At 57.7% G+C, this 20,474-nt stretch overlaps 1 protein-coding gene, 3 non-coding genes and 2 pseudogenes across 4 annotated transcripts; all 6 read right to left on the bottom strand.

Annotated features, from left to right (window-relative positions):
- Positions 1 to 2,861: 2,861 nt before the first annotated feature.
- Positions 2,862 to 3,052, bottom strand: LOC144150402 (U2 spliceosomal RNA). Its single transcript, XR_013318552.1, has one exon. It is a non-coding gene; the product is annotated as a U2 spliceosomal RNA (small nuclear RNA).
- A 1,389-nt stretch (positions 3,053 to 4,441) lies between these two features.
- LOC144150401 (U2 spliceosomal RNA) lies at positions 4,442 to 4,632 on the bottom strand. Its single transcript, XR_013318551.1, has one exon. It is a non-coding gene; the product is annotated as a U2 spliceosomal RNA (small nuclear RNA).
- Positions 4,633 to 6,020: 1,388 nt separating this feature from the next.
- On the bottom strand, positions 6,021 to 6,183 carry LOC144150307 (U2 spliceosomal RNA; annotated as a pseudogene).
- A 7,109-nt stretch (positions 6,184 to 13,292) lies between these two features.
- LOC144150399 (U2 spliceosomal RNA) lies at positions 13,293 to 13,483 on the bottom strand. Its single transcript, XR_013318549.1, has one exon. It is a non-coding gene; the product is annotated as a U2 spliceosomal RNA (small nuclear RNA).
- A 1,388-nt stretch (positions 13,484 to 14,871) lies between these two features.
- LOC144150313 (U2 spliceosomal RNA) lies at positions 14,872 to 15,052 on the bottom strand (annotated as a pseudogene).
- A 2,813-nt stretch (positions 15,053 to 17,865) lies between these two features.
- LOC144148324 (uncharacterized) lies at positions 17,866 to 18,982 on the bottom strand. Its single transcript, XM_077679875.1, has 2 exons — positions 17,990 to 18,982; positions 17,866 to 17,873 (listed from the first exon to the last, which is right to left on the bottom strand). The coding sequence occupies exons 1-2, from the start codon at positions 18,786 to 18,788 to the stop codon at positions 17,866 to 17,868; spliced, it is 807 nt and encodes a 268-aa protein (XP_077536001.1). The 5' UTR covers positions 18,789 to 18,982.
- Positions 18,983 to 20,474: the final 1,492 nt, after the last annotated feature.

Here is a 20,474-nt window from a genome sequence, read left to right as displayed (position 1 = left end):
GTTTCTCTTAAACAAAATACAACTCAGGTTGGTCGGGACTTCTTACTGTGTTCTTTGGCACCGTCGGAGTCGCTGCTCGAGGGCGGGCCTCGCTTGGAAGGGTCTTTGGTTAGGTCCATGTCCTGCACGGCGCCGTCGGCGGCGTCGCCTGCGCTGCTGGGGGGTGGCGCTCGACGGTCCGGCGGAGCACTCGCGGGCGCTGTCGCCGAGGGGGACGTGGGCTTGGCCGTGGAGGGCGGGGCCGCGGGGCGTACCACGCCGCTCGCGCCAGGCAACGCCGGCTTGGCGGCCTTTGCGCTCGCGCGGCTGGTTACCCCGCGTCCTCTCGGAGGCAGGGGCGTCGTCTTAGTCGTGTTGTGGTCGTCGAGGTTGGGTTGTTGCGCCTCTGAGACGGCGGGTGTGTCGCCCTGGTGTTCCGCGCTGGTCTCCGCGACACTGTCGCTGTCCCCGAAGGGCGAGAGCGGCGAGGAAACTTCGTCCAGGGTGAACGAGGCGTTGTCGTCGTCGGTGTCGTCTTGTTCGGTGGCCGCGTCTTCCGCCTCGAATTCCGGGTTGCCGCTTGCGCCTGGCTGTTCCCCTGCGCCGCCGGAAAGGGCCGGAAACTCCTCCAGCGCGGCGGCGTACGATCGGGGCTTGATGCAGTCGGCGGTCGCGTGGTGGCCGCCACACTTGCGGCACCCGGCGGTGCAGCTCTCTGCGACGTGCCCGAAGGCCCGGCAGCGGTCGCACCAGGGGGCTTTGCACTCTCCACGGTTGTGGCCGGGCTGATCACACCTGGAACACACGCGCTTAACCCCCCGGTACTCGAACTGCACCCGGCACCCGCGCACAAACATGAAGTTCGGCACGGGCTTGTGCATTTCAAGCTTGATGTTGCGGGTTCCGTTGTCGACGGTCGGGTGGCCTTTAAAAGTCTGGTCCGTGATGCTGATGACTCGTCCGAAGGGGGCGAGTGCAGCCGCCAGGTCATCATTACTTACAAACAGTTTGAGCCGCAAGGCAGTCATGAAGACCACCTGCGGCCCAACACAGGTTGTCGAGCACTTCTCTCCGAGGATTGTGATGTCCCCGGCCGTGTTGAGCTTCTCTGCAGCGGCCGCCGAAGCTACCGCTGCACAGAATCGAGTCGCACCTTGATGTTGGAGGGCTCGCAGTCCTCCAGGTCCCAAGGCCAGGTGGAAACCGTCGATTATGTCATCGATGGTGGCCTCCTTAGGAGCACTGAACTCGAAGCAGTGCTCCTTTGGAGGCGGCGCTCGGAACTTCATTGCGCGGCGTTGGCTTCCCCGCAGCGCAGCGCGCCGTGCGGGGAAGCGCACTTGCGCTCGCTTTGGGGCAACTTGTAGCTCGTGCGACTTCTACTGCGACCTGAGGCCGCGCCGTTGCTCTCACAAGAAAAAAACTAAGTCAGGATCGCTGTGACGACCGTCCGGGACTATGTAGCACCCTTAGCCAAAAGGCCGAGAAGCGATAACGTTAATCAAATTTCTAATTAGTCTCCGACGCGCAAAGACAGCACGAGCAAAATGGTGGCCACAAGGCGAGCCCAAACATTGAGAGCCGACACTCGCTCCGCGGCGGCCGTCGCCGCGCATCGAGCTTCACCGCAAGGCTCGCGGGCACGCGTTTATAGGTTTCTGCACGTTCCTCGCGCGCGCGACAGCTAGCGATTGGCAAAAAAGCTTGTCGCAAGCAGAAACGCGCTCGCCGAACGTGCACAGTGAAACGAGATTGCGGAAAGTCGTTAAGACACGACAGAGAGGCGCAGCGCGCATCGCTTATCGTGAGCAAAGCACAAAAATCGACAACAGCCAACCCATTAAGAAAAGCAAAAAAAAAAAAAAAAAAAAAAACAAACAAACAAAAAAAAAAAAAGGAAAACATTCGCAACCCGAGTGAACATGTCGACGAGCGGCCCAGGGTGTCGGCACGGGTTGGCACGCGCGTTCCAACGGCGATATGCGGAGCACACGCGGCTGCAAGGTCTTGGTGGCGGCGGAAAAAGCAGTGCACAGCCAGGTCGCACGCTTCTTTTAGTCGAGGAAGGCGCTCGGGGCAGCGATTGCGGAGATCCGACGCGTTTCTATGGCGTCGACCTGATACTGGTGCGGGACGGTTTGCTCGGGGAGGCGAGAGCGGTGGCAGCGACGAGACGCGGCCGGCGCTTTTCTCTCTCGGCCGCGGGACCCGTGGCGCCATCTGGCGGAGGCGCGGCACAACTCGTAGCACTCGGAAAAGATGCGGGGCCAACTAGCTGTGTGTCTGTGTGCGCGCGTGCCGCACCTGTATAAACAGATTGTCTCGATCGCGTAAAAGTAGTCCTCAAACACGGAGAAAGGCCCCATTGCCAGTGCGGTACAGGGGTCAGCCCGTGGCAGTTGCGCAAGCATCGGCACTTATTTTGCTTGACCTCTAAACTGCGCGAGCGCTTCAGACGCTGCAAGCGAGCGAGCGAGCGAGAGTGTGTGTGTGTGTGACAGAGAGAGATAGAGTGTTTTCGAGTATAGGACACAGCAGCGAAGCATTATGTATGGCAAGCAATGCCTACTGCAGCGATCATTTTGTATTTACCGTTGTGGTACTTTGCGCGCTGCGAGCAGACGCATGCACGCACGTAGTTGTTTTGGACGCCATTTCCGAGTTTTATATATAACACGATGTATACGAAACAAATACCCACCGCAAACACACCACGGCACCGAAAAGCAGCAGTGCGTCGCCTGCACCAGGCGGTGTATCGAGAAATGAACTTGAACACAGCGCCAGAGAATGTCGCGAAACGCGGCGCACAGCGTGCAGTGCTTTTTTTCCCTATAGTGGTTGTTTCTCTCATTTTGGATTTGATTACAGCCCCCCGAAGGGGGTCTTGGGCCGAACCCGGCAGCAGTGCAACGCCGGGACAACCCGCGGCGCCGGAGGAGCAAGCCCCTTCACGGCGCCAAATGGCAAAAATTAGTTTAATATCTTGAGTCCAAATAGGACTCGTATCAGATATTAAGCTGATAAGAACAGATACTACACTTTGATCTTAGCCAAAAGGCCGAGAAGCGATAACGTTAATCAAATTTCTAATTAGTCTCCGACGCGCAAAGACAGCACGAGCAAAATGGTGGCCACAAGGCGAGCCCAAACATTGAGAGCCGACACTCGCTCCGCGGCGGCCGTCGCCGCGCATCGAGCTTCACCGCAAGGCTCGCGGGCACGCGTTTATAGGTTTCTGCACGTTCCTCGCGCGCGCGACAGCTAGCGATTGGCAAAAAAGCTTGTCGCAAGCAGAAACGCGCTCGCCGAACGTGCACAGTGAAACGAGATTGCGGAAAGTCGTTAAGACACGACAGAGAGGCGCAGCGCGCATCGCTTATCGTGAGCAAAGCACAAAAATCGACAACAGCCAACCCATTAAGAAAAGCAAAAAAAAAAAAAAAAAAAAAACAAACAAACAAAAAAAAAAAAAAGGAAAACATTCGCAACCCGAGTGAACATGTCGACGAGCGGCCCAGGGTGTCGGCACGGGTTGGCACGCGCGTTCCAACGGCGATATGCGGAGCACACGCGGCTGCAAGGTCTTGGTGGCGGCGGAAAAAGCAGTGCACAGCCAGGTCGCACGCTTCTTTTAGTCGAGGAAGGCGCTCGGGGCAGCGATTGCGGAGATCCGACGCGTTTCTATGGCGTCGACCTGATACTGGTGCGGGACGGTTTGCTCGGGGAGGCGAGAGCGGTGGCAGCGACGAGACGCGGCCGGCGCTTTTCTCTCTCGGCCGCGGGACCCGTGGCGCCATCTGGCGGAGGCGCGGCACAACTCGTAGCACTCGGAAAAGATGCGGGGCCAACTAGCTGTGTGTCTGTGTGCGCGCGTGCCGCACCTGTATAAACAGATTGTCTCGATCGCGTAAAAGTAGTCCTCAAACACGGAGAAAGGCCCCATTGCCAGTGCGGTACAGGGGTCAGCCCGTGGCAGTTGCGCAAGCATCGGCACTTATTTTGCTTGACCTCTAAACTGCGCGAGCGCTTCAGACGCTGCAAGCGAGCGAGCGAGCGAGAGTGTGTGTGTGTGTGACAGAGAGAGATAGAGTGTTTTCGAGTATAGGACACAGCAGCGAAGCATTATGTATGGCAAGCAATGCCTACTGCAGCGATCATTTTGTATTTACCGTTGTGGTACTTTGCGCGCTGCGAGCAGACGCATGCACGCACGTAGTTGTTTTGGACGCCATTTCCGAGTTTTATATATAACACGATGTATACGAAACAAATACCCACCGCAAACACACCACGGCACCGAAAAGCAGCAGTGCGTCGCCTGCACCAGGCGGTGTATCGAGAAATGAACTTGAACACAGCGCCAGAGAATGTCGCGAAACGCGGCGCACAGCGTGCAGTGCTTTTTTTCCCTATAGTGGTTGTTTCTCTCATTTTGGATTTGATTACAGCCCCCCGAAGGGGGTCTTGGGCCGAACCCGGCAGCAGTGCAACGCCGGGACAACCCGCGGCGCCGGAGGAGCAAGCCCCTTCACGGCGCCAAATGGCAAAAATTAGTTTAATATCTTGAGTCCAAATAGGACTCGTATCAGATATTAAGCTGATAAGAACAGATACTACACTTTGATCTTAGCCAAAAGGCCGAGAAGCGATAACGTTAATCAAATTTCTAATTAGTCTCCGACGCGCAAAGACAGCACGAGCAAAATGGTGGCCACAAGGCGAGCCCAAACATTGAGAGCCGACACTCGCTCCGCGGCGGCCGTCGCCGCGCATCGAGCTTCACCGCAAGGCTCGCGGGCACGCGTTTATAGGTTTCTGCACGTTCCTCGCGCGCGCGACAGCTAGCGATTGGCAAAAAAGCTTGTCGCAAGCAGAAACGCGCTCGCCGAACGTGCACAGTGAAACGAGATTGCGGAAAGTCGTTAAGACACGACAGAGAGGCGCAGCGCGCATCGCTTATCGTGAGCAAAGCACAAAAATCGACAACAGCCAACCCATTAAGAAAAGCAAAAAAAAAAAAAAAAAAAAAACAAACAAACAAAAAAAAAAAAAGGAAAACATTCGCAACCCGAGTGAACATGTCGACGAGCGGCCCAGGGTGTCGGCACGGGTTGGCACGCGCGTTCCAACGGCGATATGCGGAGCACACGCGGCTGCAAGGTCTTGGTGGCGGCGGAAAAAGCAGTGCACAGCCAGGTCGCACGCTTCTTTTAGTCGAGGAAGGCGCTCGGGGCAGCGATTGCGGAGATCCGACGCGTTTCTATGGCGTCGACCTGATACTGGTGCGGGACGGTTTGCTCGGGGAGGCGAGAGCGGTGGCAGCGACGAGACGCGGCCGGCGCTTTTCTCTCTCGGCCGCGGGACCCGTGGCGCCATCTGGCGGAGGCGCGGCACAACTCGTAGCACTCGGAAAAGATGCGGGGCCAACTAGCTGTGTGTCTGTGTGCGCGCGTGCCGCACCTGTATAAACAGATTGTCTCGATCGCGTAAAAGTAGTCCTCAAACACGGAGAAAGGCCCCATTGCCAGTGCGGTACAGGGGTCAGCCCGTGGCAGTTGCGCAAGCATCGGCACTTATTTTGCTTGACCTCTAAACTGCGCGAGCGCTTCAGACGCTGCAAGCGAGCGAGCGAGCGAGAGTGTGTGTGTGTGTGACAGAGAGAGATAGAGTGTTTTCGAGTATAGGACACAGCAGCGAAGCATTATGTATGGCAAGCAATGCCTACTGCAGCGATCATTTTGTATTTACCGTTGTGGTACTTTGCGCGCTGCGAGCAGACGCATGCACGCACGTAGTTGTTTTGGACGCCATTTCCGAGTTTTATATATAACACGATGTATACGAAACAAATACCCACCGCAAACACACCACGGCACCGAAAAGCAGCAGTGCGTCGCCTGCACCAGGCGGTGTATCGAGAAATGAACTTGAACACAGCGCCAGAGAATGTCGCGAAACGCGGCGCACAGCGTGCAGTGCTTTTTTTCCCTATAGTGGTTGTTTCTCTCATTTTGGATTTGATTACAGCCCCCCGAAGGGGGTCTTGGGCCGAACCCGGCAGCAGTGCAACGCCGGGACAACCCGCGGCGCCGGAGGAGCAAGCCCCTTCACGGCGCCAAATGGCAAAAATTAGTTTAATATCTTGAGTCCAAATAGGACTCGTATCAGATATTAAGCTGATAAGAACAGATGAAAAGAGAAGTTTATTTCATCTCTGAAACAAGGTACAGGGTTCACATACAACCAGAATGACTTTTCCTTTGGAAACCAACATTGTTTCAGGCACGCAAGCGCAAGGCTCGCTGTGCAGCACCCATTGTGCACACAACTCTATATAATTATCCAGGGGTGCTCTGAGCGGCTTTCACACTCAAGTCGCTCCCCCGCGCAGACGAAAACCCGCATCAGCAGCCATACACACATTCATAACAAGGCATGCGCGGTGTAAACATTGTCGTTCTACTCCACCGCCTTGCCAACAAATCAACTGGAAGGAAATGTGCGCCCTGGCGCCGTCAAAATGAAGGGTCATGACACGCGATTTTCTTTCGCGCAATTAACTTCACACCAGGCAGACGCCGGCCGACGTGACAAAGCACAAGAGAACGACGTCACTCCCCTCCCCCCGTGAATATTCACGTCTGATAATCCTGCTGACCTTTAGGCCAGCGCCAAGTACTTCGCTCAAACACTTGAAACATCACAAAACAACTTTCAACGCTGTGCGCGCTGCACACTCGGTGCAACACGCACTTACAACAAAATTCGTCCATCAATACACGGCGAGAGCGGCCCCGGTCATGGCATATACAAGTTCCCCAAGCGGCACGCCGCTCCTGGGCGTCCCGCCTCTGCAGCGCATTATGCACCCGATTGCACACTTATGCATGCGCGAGGCGCGGTGGGCGGAGCTTACTATGTTAACTCGCCTCCTCCGCAGCCCGCGTCGGTTTGTTTACATTGACATACGCGTGGTTTCGTGTGCTGTGTTTACAGCTGGACGCGCTCTATCCTGCGCTCTGAGGACGTTAATAGTCCACTACTTCGACCTGTAGCTGGCCGTGTTCCACCCTGATAAACCTAGTGGACCATCGTCTGAGGAATGCGTCCTCCCCCAGCGCTACGAGTTCATTCTCTAGGTGTTGCAGCAGCCGCGCTCGCACTTTAAGCAGCATGGGGTACATGGCTCTGTGTGGCCGAGCTCGCAAAGAAGCTACCCCCCGCCTGCTCCATAGTACGAGTGCGCCGACCCCCAACAGGAAACAGACGAATGCGTCTCGTGAACGCGTGTGGGTGCCCAGGGAAATCCCGAACATCCGCGTCATAAGACGCCAGAACGTCTTGGCAACACGACAGTCGCGCAGCGCGTGTCCTAACGTCTCTCGTTCGCCGCACTGCGGGCAACTCGCGTTCGGCGCAACTCCCCACCTGGCAAGCTGGTCGCCCGTGGGCAGCACCCCCCATCCACGCCTCCACCCGAAGTCGCGAACGTCAGGAGGGAGCGCGCTGGAAGTGAGGAGCTTCCAGTCTGCCCCTTGCGCTTGCTGCAGCTGTTCCGCGCTCAGTCGCTTGACCGCTAACTGTTCGCAGAGCTCCGTTGGCTTCGTGGCCAGGACGCTTGCCTCAGGAAGCTCCGCGTTCAGCTGGCGATTGAAGCGCAACAGGTAGCTGTAGAATGGAGGTGGATGCTCCGCCGTCGGCCCCCCTGCGCTGGCCTCAACGAAATCGCGCCTTGACGTGCCCAGAAAGTACTCGATGAGTGGCCTTCCCGGGTAATCCTCGTTCTCTAACAGCCCTCGGAAGCAGCGCAAGGCGAGGATGCCGCTGAGAGTCTCCAAGTGGGGAATGCTGAACCCTCCCAGGTTGCGTGGAAGGCGCAACACTGCCCGCTTGACGCGCTCTGTTTTCCCCGCCCAGAAGAACGAGCCAAGCATGGTGGCCAGCCTCCTCGTCACTCTCGTCGGCGGGCGTGCCACACGAGCAACGTACATAAAGGCGGCGGAAACGCACGACCTTATGACGAAGCTCCGCTCCGCCAACGAAAGCTGGAACTGAGAAGCCACCTCCAGCCTGACTTCCGCCTTCCCTAGCAGCTCGCGCCAGCTCTCGTCTGCGACCTCCCCGGACGCGTGGAATGTCACGCCCAGCACTCGCACGGCTGCCACCCACTCCACATCCCCGGCCAGGTCTGACGCGAACGCGCCGAAACGCAACGCCTTACTCTTGCCCCTGTTCAATTGGGCGCCAGACAGCTCGCTGTACAAACCAAACAGCCGTAGAAACGCTGCGTAGCTGTCTTCGTCCCGCAAGAACAGGGACACGTCGTCCGCATAGGCGGAGACTTTCACCTGACCCTGGCCGGGTAGTGGGAACCCCCTGATCGCGACGGAATCTGCCACGCGCCTAAGCAGCGGGTCAATACATATCGCGAACAGCATGGGCGAGAGCGGGCAGCCCTGCCTTATGCCGCGCGTGACGGCGAACGGGTCGCTGAGGGCGTTGTTGACAATCAGGGTAGAAGTCAAATTCGTGTAAAGGGCTGCCAGCCTCCCCACGAAAACCTGTGGGAAGCCAAAGCAGCCCAGCGCAGCGAACATATACCGGTGCTCGACCCGATCAAAGGCTTTTGCCTGGTCGATCGAGACGAAACACCCGGCTATGCCCGTGCGCGTCGCAAACGTGAAAAGGTCTCTGGTCAGGGAGAGGGCGGAGAACCCTGTCCTGCCCGGAACACTGCAGGCCTGGTACAAGCTGATGACATGCGGGAGGGTGGCGCTAACGCGCTTCGCCAACAGCGATGCCACCAGCCTGTAGTCGGCGTTCAGCAGCGTGATGGGCCGGTACGCGCTCGGCTCCGCAGGGTCTCCGCCCGGTTTCAAGATCAGGAAGACCCGACCCGCGGTGAACGAGTCAGGTCTGCGTCCACATTCAAGAAATTCGTTCACCATCCGCAGAAGCGGTGCTTTGAGCGCGGGGAAGAGGACTTTGTAAAACGATAGGGGGATGCCGTCCGGCCCAGGGGCCGAGGCATCGTTCATCCCCTTCAGTACCTCCCACACCTCCTCGCACGTGGCGGGCGTGGTCAGCCGCTCCGCCAAGTGGTCTGGTACTAAAGGTAAGTCCCCGCAAAATGCCCTCACCGCTTCTGGGAGGCGCGCCCCGTCCTGAACATCACTCTCCGACGTAAACAAACGCGCGAAGTGGCCTGCAAAGACCGCGCGAATGTCGTTCACGTCGGAGCTGACACTTCCGTCGGGCAGCCCTACGTGAGGCACGCGCGCTGGCCCTTCCTCGTCGATCGCGCCTGCCCTAATGTGCCGAAGCACCGCGGGGTCCGCGATCGGCCTGCCTAAGACAAGAGCGCGGCTAGCAGCGCGCGACGACTGCCGCAAGAGGCGGTCGTACCGCGCTTTCAGGAGAGCCGCGTAGTCGCGCATCGCGAAGGTGAGCGTGCCCGCGCCCTGAACGATTCGCAACCTGCGGAGCGTCTCGTTCAGTTCGCGGGTGATGCGGACCTTACGCTCGCGCCCTGCCCTGACCAGCACCTCTCGAAAGCTCTCCTTCAGCGCGTCCCAACCTCTCTCCTCCCCCACCTCTGCCGCCAACGCGCTTTTAATGCCAGCCACGCTCGTGGGGTCAGTCATAAGGCAGGGGTCCATCCGCCACAAGTCCTGGCGGGGGCCTAGCTCCGCGCATTGAAGCCTGACCGACACAGGCGCATGGTCAGAAATGCGCGGCGCGTCGTCAGGGAAAGTGAGCACCTGACAGCTCTCCAGGCACCTGATTAGCTCAGGCGGCAAGAAAAACTTGTCTAGCCTGCTCCCCGACCGCCCCCTTGACCAGGTGGCTGCGAATTCGTGACCATGAAGGTGCACCCAAGCATCCCGCAGCCTAAACTGCCCCACGAGCTCGCTCAACGCGCGCGCACCTCGATAGGGCTTGCCCTGACCCGGCCCGCGAACATCTCGTACAGGATCCAACACACAGTTGAAGTCACCGACCAAAAACGTAGGATAACAATCGAGAAAATAAACATCGAGTGAACTAAAAAAGTCAGAAGAAAGGTTGCGCTGCGCAGGCGCGTACACGTTAACAGCGCGCACACGCTGCGAGCCAAGCACAAATTCGACCGCGATAGTGCGGCCGTCTAAACCAAAGATAACGTGCGCTTTCTGGCGAAGCGCAGCACGCAAAAATACAACGCCTACGCCGCAAGAAACCGAGTTTGAAAGCGAGAAAAAAGCATCAACCGAAAACCGCGAGCGAAATAAAGATACATCAAGAGGCGAACGAAAATTGCACTCTTGAAGAAACAACACGTCAACGTTTTGCGCCCGTGCGAAGTGCATAATTTCCCTTTGCTTGTCCAGGCCGCGGAAGCCTTGGGCATTCAAAGAAATAAGATGCACTAGCATTATAATAAAATATGGCACTACTTGCATTGACATGTGTTTCTCTTAAACAAAATACAACTCAGGTTGGTCGGGACTTCTTACTGTGTTCTTTGGCACCGTCGGAGTCGCTGCTCGAGGGCGGGCCTCGCTTGGAAGGGTCTTTGGTTAGGTCCATGTCCTGCACGGCGCCGTCGGCGGCGTCGCCTGCGCTGCTGGGGGGTGGCGCTCGACGGTCCGGCGGAGCACTCGCGGGCGCTGTCGCCGAGGGGGACGTGGGCTTGGCCGTGGAGGGCGGGGCCGCGGGGCGTACCACGCCGCTCGCGCCAGGCAACGCCGGCTTGGCGGCCTTTGCGCTCGCGCGGCTGGTTACCCCGCGTCCTCTCGGAGGCAGGGGCGTCGTCTTAGTCGTGTTGTGGTCGTCGAGGTTGGGTTGTTGCGCCTCTGAGACGGCGGGTGTGTCGCCCTGGTGTTCCGCGCTGGTCTCCGCGACACTGTCGCTGTCCCCGAAGGGCGAGAGCGGCGAGGAAACTTCGTCCAGGGTGAACGAGGCGTTGTCGTCGTCGGTGTCGTCTTGTTCGGTGGCCGCGTCTTCCGCCTCGAATTCCGGGTTGCCGCTTGCGCCTGGCTGTTCCCCTGCGCCGCCGGAAAGGGCCGGAAACTCCTCCAGCGCGGCGGCGTACGATCGGGGCTTGATGCAGTCGGCGGTCGCGTGGTGGCCGCCACACTTGCGGCACCCGGCGGTGCAGCTCTCTGCGACGTGCCCGAAGGCCCGGCAGCGGTCGCACCAGGGGGCTTTGCACTCTCCACGGTTGTGGCCGGGCTGATCACACCTGGAACACACGCGCTTAACCCCCCGGTACTCGAACTGCACCCGGCACCCGCGCACAAACATGAAGTTCGGCACGGGCTTGTGCATTTCAAGCTTGATGTTGCGGGTTCCGTTGTCGACGGTCGGGTGGCCTTTAAAAGTCTGGTCCGTGATGCTGATGACTCGTCCGAAGGGGGCGAGTGCAGCCGCCAGGTCATCATTACTTACAAACAGTTTGAGCCGCAAGGCAGTCATGAAGACCACCTGCGGCCCAACACAGGTTGTCGAGCACTTCTCTCCGAGGATTGTGATGTCCCCGGCCGTGTTGAGCTTCTCTGCAGCGGCCGCCGAAGCTACCGCTGCACAGAATCGAGTCGCACCTTGATGTTGGAGGGCTCGCAGTCCTCCAGGTCCCAAGGCCAGGTGGAAACCGTCGATTATGTCATCGATGGTGGCCTCCTTAGGAGCACTGAACTCGAAGCAGTGCTCCTTTGGAGGCGGCGCTCGGAACTTCATTGCGCGGCGTTGGCTTCCCCGCAGCGCAGCGCGCCGTGCGGGGAAGCGCACTTGCGCTCGCTTTGGGGCAACTTGTAGCTCGTGCGACTTCTACTGCGACCTGAGGCCGCGCCGTTGCTCTCACAAGAAAAAAACTAAGTCAGGATCGCTGTGACGACCGTCCGGGACTATGTAGCACCCTTAGCCAAAAGGCCGAGAAGCGATAACGTTAATCAAATTTCTAATTAGTCTCCGACGCGCAAAGACAGCACGAGCAAAATGGTGGCCACAAGGCGAGCCCAAACATTGAGAGCCGACACTCGCTCCGCGGCGGCCGTCGCCGCGCATCGAGCTTCACCGCAAGGCTCGCGGGCACGCGTTTATAGGTTTCTGCACGTTCCTCGCGCGCGCGACAGCTAGCGATTGGCAAAAAAGCTTGTCGCAAGCAGAAACGCGCTCGCCGAACGTGCACAGTGAAACGAGATTGCGGAAAGTCGTTAAGACACGACAGAGAGGCGCAGCGCGCATCGCTTATCGTGAGCAAAGCACAAAAATCGACAACAGCCAACCCATTAAGAAAAGCAAAAAAAAAAAAAAAAAAAAAACAAACAAACAAAAAAAAAAAAAGGAAAACATTCGCAACCCGAGTGAACATGTCGACGAGCGGCCCAGGGTGTCGGCACGGGTTGGCACGCGCGTTCCAACGGCGATATGCGGAGCACACGCGGCTGCAAGGTCTTGGTGGCGGCGGAAAAAGCAGTGCACAGCCAGGTCGCACGCTTCTTTTAGTCGAGGAAGGCGCTCGGGGCAGCGATTGCGGAGATCCGACGCGTTTCTATGGCGTCGACCTGATACTGGTGCGGGACGGTTTGCTCGGGGAGGCGAGAGCGGTGGCAGCGACGAGACGCGGCCGGCGCTTTTCTCTCTCGGCCGCGGGACCCGTGGCGCCATCTGGCGGAGGCGCGGCACAACTCGTAGCACTCGGAAAAGATGCGGGGCCAACTAGCTGTGTGTCTGTGTGCGCGCGTGCCGCACCTGTATAAACAGATTGTCTCGATCGCGTAAAAGTAGTCCTCAAACACGGAGAAAGGCCCCATTGCCAGTGCGGTACAGGGGTCAGCCCGTGGCAGTTGCGCAAGCATCGGCACTTATTTTGCTTGACCTCTAAACTGCGCGAGCGCTTCAGACGCTGCAAGCGAGCGAGCGAGCGAGAGTGTGTGTGTGTGTGACAGAGAGAGATAGAGTGTTTTCGAGTATAGGACACAGCAGCGAAGCATTATGTATGGCAAGCAATGCCTACTGCAGCGATCATTTTGTATTTACCGTTGTGGTACTTTGCGCGCTGCGAGCAGACGCATGCACGCACGTAGTTGTTTTGGACGCCATTTCCGAGTTTTATATATAACACGATGTATACGAAACAAATACCCACCGCAAACACACCACGGCACCGAAAAGCAGCAGTGCGTCGCCTGCACCAGGCGGTGTATCGAGAAATGAACTTGAACACAGCGCCAGAGAATGTCGCGAAACGCGGCGCACAGCGTGCAGTGCTTTTTTTCCCTATAGTGGTTGTTTCTCTCATTTTGGATTTGATTACAGCCCCCCGAAGGGGGTCTTGGGCCGAACCCGGCAGCAGTGCAACGCCGGGACAACCCGCGGCGCCGGAGGAGCAAGCCCCTTCACGGCGCCAAATGGCAAAAATTAGTTTAATATCTTGAGTCCAAATAGGACTCGTATCAGATATTAAGCTGATAAGAACAGATACTACACTTTGATCTTAGCCAAAAGGCCGAGAAGCGATAACGTTAATCAAATTTCTAATTAGTCTCCGACGCGCAAAGACAGCACGAGCAAAATGGTGGCCACAAGGCGAGCCCAAACATTGAGAGCCGACACTCGCTCCGCGGCGGCCGTCGCCGCGCATCGAGCTTCACCGCAAGGCTCGCGGGCACGCGTTTATAGGTTTCTGCACGTTCCTCGCGCGCGCGACAGCTAGCGATTGGCAAAAAAGCTTGTCGCAAGCAGAAACGCGCTCGCCGAACGTGCACAGTGAAACGAGATTGCGGAAAGTCGTTAAGACACGACAGAGAGGCGCAGCGCGCATCGCTTATCGTGAGCAAAGCACAAAAATCGACAACAGCCAACCCATTAAGAAAAGCAAAAAAAAAAAAAAAAAAAAAACAAACAAACAAAAAAAAAAAAAGGAAAACATTCGCAACCCGAGTGAACATGTCGACGAGCGGCCCAGGGTGTCGGCACGGGTTGGCACGCGCGTTCCAACGGCGATATGCGGAGCACACGCGGCTGCAAGGTCTTGGTGGCGGCGGAAAAAGCAGTGCACAGCCAGGTCGCACGCTTCTTTTAGTCGAGGAAGGCGCTCGGGGCAGCGATTGCGGAGATCCGACGCGTTTCTATGGCGTCGACCTGATACTGGTGCGGGACGGTTTGCTCGGGGAGGCGAGAGCGGTGGCAGCGACGAGACGCGGCCGGCGCTTTTCTCTCTCGGCCGCGGGACCCGTGGCGCCATCTGGCGGAGGCGCGGCACAACTCGTAGCACTCGGAAAAGATGCGGGGCCAACTAGCTGTGTGTCTGTGTGCGCGCGTGCCGCACCTGTATAAACAGATTGTCTCGATCGCGTAAAAGTAGTCCTCAAACACGGAGAAAGGCCCCATTGCCAGTGCGGTACAGGGGTCAGCCCGTGGCAGTTGCGCAAGCATCGGCACTTATTTTGCTTGACCTCTAAACTGCGCGAGCGCTTCAGACGCTGCAAGCGAGCGAGCGAGCGAGAGTGTGTGTGTGTGTGACAGAGAGAGATAGAGTGTTTTCGAGTATAGGACACAGCAGCGAAGCATTATGTATGGCAAGCAATGCCTACTGCAGCGATCATTTTGTATTTACCGTTGTGGTACTTTGCGCGCTGCGAGCAGACGCATGCACGCACGTAGTTGTTTTGGACGCCATTTCCGAGTTTTATATATAACACGATGTATACGAAACAAATACCCACCGCAAACACACCACGGCACCGAAAAGCAGCAGTGCGTCGCCTGCACCAGGCGGTGTATCGAGAAATGAACTTGAACACAGCGCCAGAGAATGTCGCGAAACGCGGCGCACAGCGTGCAGTGCTTTTTTTCCCTATAGTGGTTGTTTCTCTCATTTTGGATTTGATTACAGCCCCCCGAAGGGGGTCTTGGGCCGAACCCGGCAGCAGTGCAACGCCGGGACAACCCGCGGCGCCGGAGGAGCAAGCCCCTTCACGGCGCCAAATGGCAAAAATTAGTTTAATATCTTGAGTCCAAATAGGACTCGTATCAGATATTAAGCTGATAAGAACAGAGTTTTTATTATATGTTCATAACATTTGATGGTGCAAATGATTTAAATTATACATGTTTTAAACGTATACAGTATAAAAATAAGAGGAAAAAGAGAAAGATAAGTGCCTAAAAAGGGTTGTCAGAGAATTTATACAATTTATAAGTGCCTATAAAGGGTTGTCAAAGAATTTATACAAAAGCTATTTACACTAAAAAAAAAAAAAAAAAAAAAAAAAAACATCAGGGGCAGACCCTTTATCTGAGGGCGCCTAGCGCTTCCCAGCAATGTGCGCAGCGTAGATGTCCCTGCTCCTCATGATGGTCTCGCTGACGACCAGGCGCTTCATGGTCCGCAGGTAGCTCTTGCTGCAGAGGCGGCGCAGGACCCGGTCGTTCTCTGGATCCCAGGACCCCAGGGCACCGACGATGACCGCCTCCACCGTGACTCGCTGGAAGCGCCGGGACAAGTATTCCTTGATGCCTGCGTACTTGTCCTCTTTCGCCCGTCGAGCTTCCTGCAACGCAGCTCGGCGGTTGTCGAAGGGGCAGGCTACATCGATCACGATGGCCTCCTCCCCTCGGACCAGTACCAGGTCCGGTCTCAGGCTCGAGTTTCCGACCGGCCGGTTCTCGTGGCTCACCGTGAACCGCGGCATGGCAGCCGCTTTGATGCGGTCCACGATGGCGTTGTGGCGACGTGTGAGGGCCTGGCTCTGGACCATGCAGTGGCAGACGACGTGTGGCAAGGTTTCTTGCTGGTAGCCACACGCTCTGCACCGCTGGTCGGCTGCGGAGGCCCAAGGGCGCGCGCCATTGAGGGGCAGCAGGTTCAGCCGGGCTCGGTGGACGAAACGCCAGTCGGCGAATCTAGTGTACCTACCGGACCGCATAAAGTGTGCGCTGGCACGGTCGGCGGCGACACATTCCATCACCTTGCCTTGGCTGGGTTGCTCCTGCAATGCTTGGTCATTGGCTGCTGTGGCTATGCCTCGCAAGGTGCGGACCACCTGGTGCCTGTGTTTGGGCGAGATTGTCTTGTCTCCACAGGTGATCCGCGCCCCCTCTGGTCCGAGCTCCCAGGCCACTCCCATGCGTCGTGAGGCTTTGCGTGCCTCCGTCCAGACTGATTGGACTTGGGTCGCTGTGGCCCGGAAGTCTCCTTCCGTTTCGCCCGATAGGTAGGCTTCCATATCCTCCTCCGTCACTGGTCGCCGCAGCCTTCGTTCCGTCACCTTGGTCAGCGCCTGCAGTGCTAGGTCGCGAACCTCGCTGTCTGGTGAGGAGAGCAGTTTGAACGCGCCGTCGATGCGGCATGCGTCACTGATTTCGGCTGCCTCTGGAATCCCCGCAGTTCCTGCACCTGCGCTGCCGTACAGGTACTTGTTTGATGCATTGGCAGGCAAGTACAGCGTCTGCTTGATGAGGGGTCGCAGAGAGTCGTCGAGGCGGCGCCATTCCTCTTTTCCCACGGCTCCGACTCGCATGGCAAAGTTCAGTGCCGGGTACAGGAATGTTTTGATGGCGTCCAGCCTCTGCCAGGGGGCTAGCATTGACGTGAGGAGGCGCTTCCCTAGGGCGATTGCGTCATCTACGCAGGCCGTGTCAGGTAGTACCCTGTAGCCAACAGGGCGGCCAAGAAAAGCATGGCTCTCGAAGTCGCCTATGTGCGGTATCTCCTCGGTACCGACTTTGAACGTGGTGGGCCTGGTTCCCACGGGGGTCTGCCCAGACATGTGGAGGGTGCGGCATTTCCTCGGGTTGAGTTCCAGCCCCAGTTTCTTTGATAGTGCAGCTACCACGTTGATGCGTGTTTGCAGTTCTGCTGGGCTGCTGCCTATCGGGGTCAGGTCATCTGCATAAGCCAGGATCTTATGCTGCCGCTCACCTCCTTGTACTGCCCTGATCACTGGGTCGAGTACCATGTTGAATAAGAGGCCACTGAGTGGGCACCCTTGGCGGATACCAGCGTTGATGTTGACTGGTTCCGTCATACCTCCTTCGCTTATGATGGCGGTGGAGTTGTCCTTGTACAGGTCCCGGACAATGCTGGTGAAGGCGTCTCCAGCCCCTGCACCTCGAACCGCTTCAACGAGGGCGTTGTGGGCCACGGACCCAAAGGCGTTTGCGTAGTCGAGGAACGCCACGCATAAGTCAGCCCCCCCTGTACGCGCTGCGTCAAGGCGCTCCTGCAACACGAAGTTGTGCTCGAACACCCCGTCGTGTGGCAGGAACCCCTTTTGGCATTGCGACAGGACCCCATGGTCGCACAACCACCCCTGCAGCCTGGACGCAAGGCATCCGGCGTACAGTTTTGCGATAGTGTTTCCAAGGGAGATGGGCCGCCAATTTGTGGGATCGCTCTTCTCGCCTTTCTTGTAGATGAGTACCGTGCGGGACACCTTCCAGCAGTCCGGAACTCGTCGATGTTGCAGGCAGACATTGAAAACTACTGCCAGGAAGCAACCTTCAGGGTCGACGGACTTCCAATGGTGGTAGGTAAGTCGGTCGTTGCCGGGGGCAGTGTTCTCACAGCGGCGGAGTTTTGCCGCTACTTCTGTTGCTGTGAGTGGGGTCATGTTCACCTCCCCTGGGGCTGGCAGTCGCTGCGTCAGCAGTGTTGTATCTGCCTCTTTGTTCCCCCATACTGCGGAAAAGTGTTCCTGCAGTTCCCCCGGCGGGATTGGACACATTTGGGAGGGGCCCTCAGCGATCAGATGGACCGCACGGCGGCGGTTGCGACGGTACAGAGTCTGGATCTGCTGTGCATTTGCGGCGTTGACCTCGCGCCGGGATCTTCCCTCCCCTGTGGTAGTGGGCAGCTTGACAGTGCTTGCCACTGTGGTCATAGCGTCTTCGAGAACCTCAAGGAACTGGTCCCAGGCCTCGTCATTTGGCTCCAGTTTGAGCACGCGCTGCAGCTTTTTCGTGTGTTCTTTCAGAACAGAGCTGTCATCGACAAGCGCGGCTGCTGGGTTGTCTCCTTCACCCTCCTCCCCTCCTGCGTTGTCGTCGATCTGCGGACTCCCTCCCATGCTGGGGCATTCCTGCGAGAACAGCTGGGTGGGTGTGGCAGACCGGTCCGACTGGCAAGGAGTGGAGTCCCCGGTGGCCTGCGAGGCAAGGGTGTTACTTTGGTGGGGGGTTAGCGTCTGGCTTTCCTCCCCAAGGCCTGGTTCTGGGCTGCTGGGAGCTTGGGCGTTCAGCCGGCTCGCAGTGCTGCCTGATGCCGGTGTGGCTTGTGCCGGCGGCTGCCCCTCACTCTGCCCCTCGTCATCTCCTGGGGTGGTGCTTTGCTGTGAGCTGGCTGCACGCTGTCGCTTGGCCTCCTCTTTTTTGTGCCAAAGCGTGTGGTTGTGCAAGCCCTTCCTAGAAGGGAAGGACGACGTGCAGTCAGTGCACTGGAATCGTTGTTGTGTGGGGGCTGCGCTAGCCCTCCCATTGGCCAGGCAGGGGTGCGTTGTGGGCTTTGCACCTAGCGTGTCCCCACACAGGGCACAGACGTTGACCGTACGGCGAATTCGCATGCCGTGGTCTCCTTCGAGGTGCCTCTGCAGTGACTGACGCCTGTTCGTCCATGCAGCAGCAGAGTATGCTGACGTGCAGCCCGCCTCTGTGCACCTGAAAGGCTGAGGGGCTGGAAAGGAGATAAAGAGAGTATCTCCATCTCTGCGAGGTTGGTGCCCCTCGTCTGGCGGTGGAGTGGGCGGGGTTTCAGGGGTCCGCGGAGTGGGTACCGGGATCCCGCTGTTGCGGCGCCTCGCAACTGGCGCCCTGTCGCTTGCCATTGTGGCGCTTCATCAGGTTCTGCTGATCCTGGTCATTCTGCCTCTGAGAGCAGGCAGCAAGCTGTTGCGAGCAGCGCCGAGGTTCAGCGGCCGCTCTGGGCAGAAGTTTGTGCAAAGTTTGGCACGAGCGACGGTTGCTTTAAAGTGTGTGTTTTACACTACACTCTGAGCATCGCCGAAGCGCCAGGGTGCGCCATGTGGGCAGGTAGAGGCATTACAACACTTTAGAATTCATGACTAAAGCATCGCAACACCTCAAAACAACCATGCTTTCATGTGGCAGCACTACACTTCAAGACAACATGCCTTATGGGCAGGTAGAAGCATCACAACACTTTAGAATCCATGACTAGAGCATCGCAACACTTCAAAAACACCATGCAGGCATGCAGCGGCACAACACTTCAAAATAGCATGCCCATGCAACAGCAGCAGGTCCTCCAGGGCAGCAGGAATCCAAGAGGCAGCCGAGACGATCCGGGCGGCGATCCAAGTGGTGATCCAGGCGGCCGGTGCCTCCAAGATGGCGGCCGGTCAGCAGCGCAGCAGGTCCGAGGGGTCCGAGGGCAGCAGGGCCGAGTCCATGGCTTGTAGACGTTCCAGGAATGTCAGGAGCTCTCCAAAAGAGCTCCCGAGGGTCAGGTAATATACCTAGACTACACTTTGATCTTAGCCAAAAGGCCGAGAAGCGATCTTAGCCACTTAGCATCTTAGACACTTTGATCTTAGCCAAAAGGCCGAGAAGCGATAACGTTAATCAAATTTCTAATTAGTCTCCGACGCGCAAAGACAGCACGAGCAAAATGGTGGCCACAAGGCGAGCCCAAACATTGAGAGCCGACACTCGCTCCGCGGCGGCCGTCGCCGCGCATCGAGCTTCACCGCAAGGCTCGCGGGCACGCGTTTATAGGTTTCTGCACGTTCCTCGCGCGCGCGACAGCTAGCGATTGGCAAAAAAAGCTTGTCGCAAGCAGAAACGCGCTCGCCGAACGTGCACAGTGAAACGAGATTGCGGAAAGTCGTTAAGACACGACAGAGAGGCGCAGCGCGCGTCGCTTATCGTGAGCAAAGCACAAAAATCGACAACAGCCAACCCATTAAGAAAAGCAAAAAAAAAAAAAAAAAAAAAAACAAACAAACAAAAAAAAAAAAGGAAAACATTCGCAACCCGAGTGAACATGTCGACGAGCGGCCCAGGGTGTCGGCACGGGTTGGCACGCGCGTTCCAACGGCGATATGCGGAGCACACGCGGCTGCAAGGTCTTGGTGGCGGCGGAAAAAGCAGTGCACTGCCAGGTCGCACGCTTCTTTTAGTCGAGGAAGGCGCTCGGGGCAGCGATTGCGGAGATCCGACGCGTTTCTATGGCGTCGACCTGATACTGGTGCGGGACGGTTTGCTCGGGGAGGCGAGAGCGGTGGCAGCGACGAGACGCGGCCGGCGCTTTTCTCTCTCGGCCGCGGGACCCGTGGCGCCATCTGGCGGAGGCGCGGCACAACTCGTAGCACTCGGAAAAGATGCGGGGCCAACTAGCTGTGTGTCTGTGTGCGCGCGTGCCGCACCTGTATAAACAGATTGTCTCGATCGCGTAAAAGTAGTCCTCAAACACGGAGAAAGGCCCCATTGCCAGTGCGGTACAGGGGTCAGCCCGTGGCAGTTGCGCAAGCATCGGCACTTATTTTGCTTGA

The sequence above is a fragment of the Haemaphysalis longicornis genome, unplaced genomic scaffold (genome assembly GCF_048455015.1).
Source record: "Haemaphysalis longicornis isolate Haplotype H1 unplaced genomic scaffold, Haemaphysalis longicornis Haplotype H1 scaffold_8, whole genome shotgun sequence".
NCBI classification, from domain to species: domain Eukaryota; kingdom Metazoa; phylum Arthropoda; class Arachnida; order Ixodida; family Ixodidae; genus Haemaphysalis; species Haemaphysalis longicornis.
This window is presented reverse-complemented; position numbering and strand designations above follow the sequence as displayed.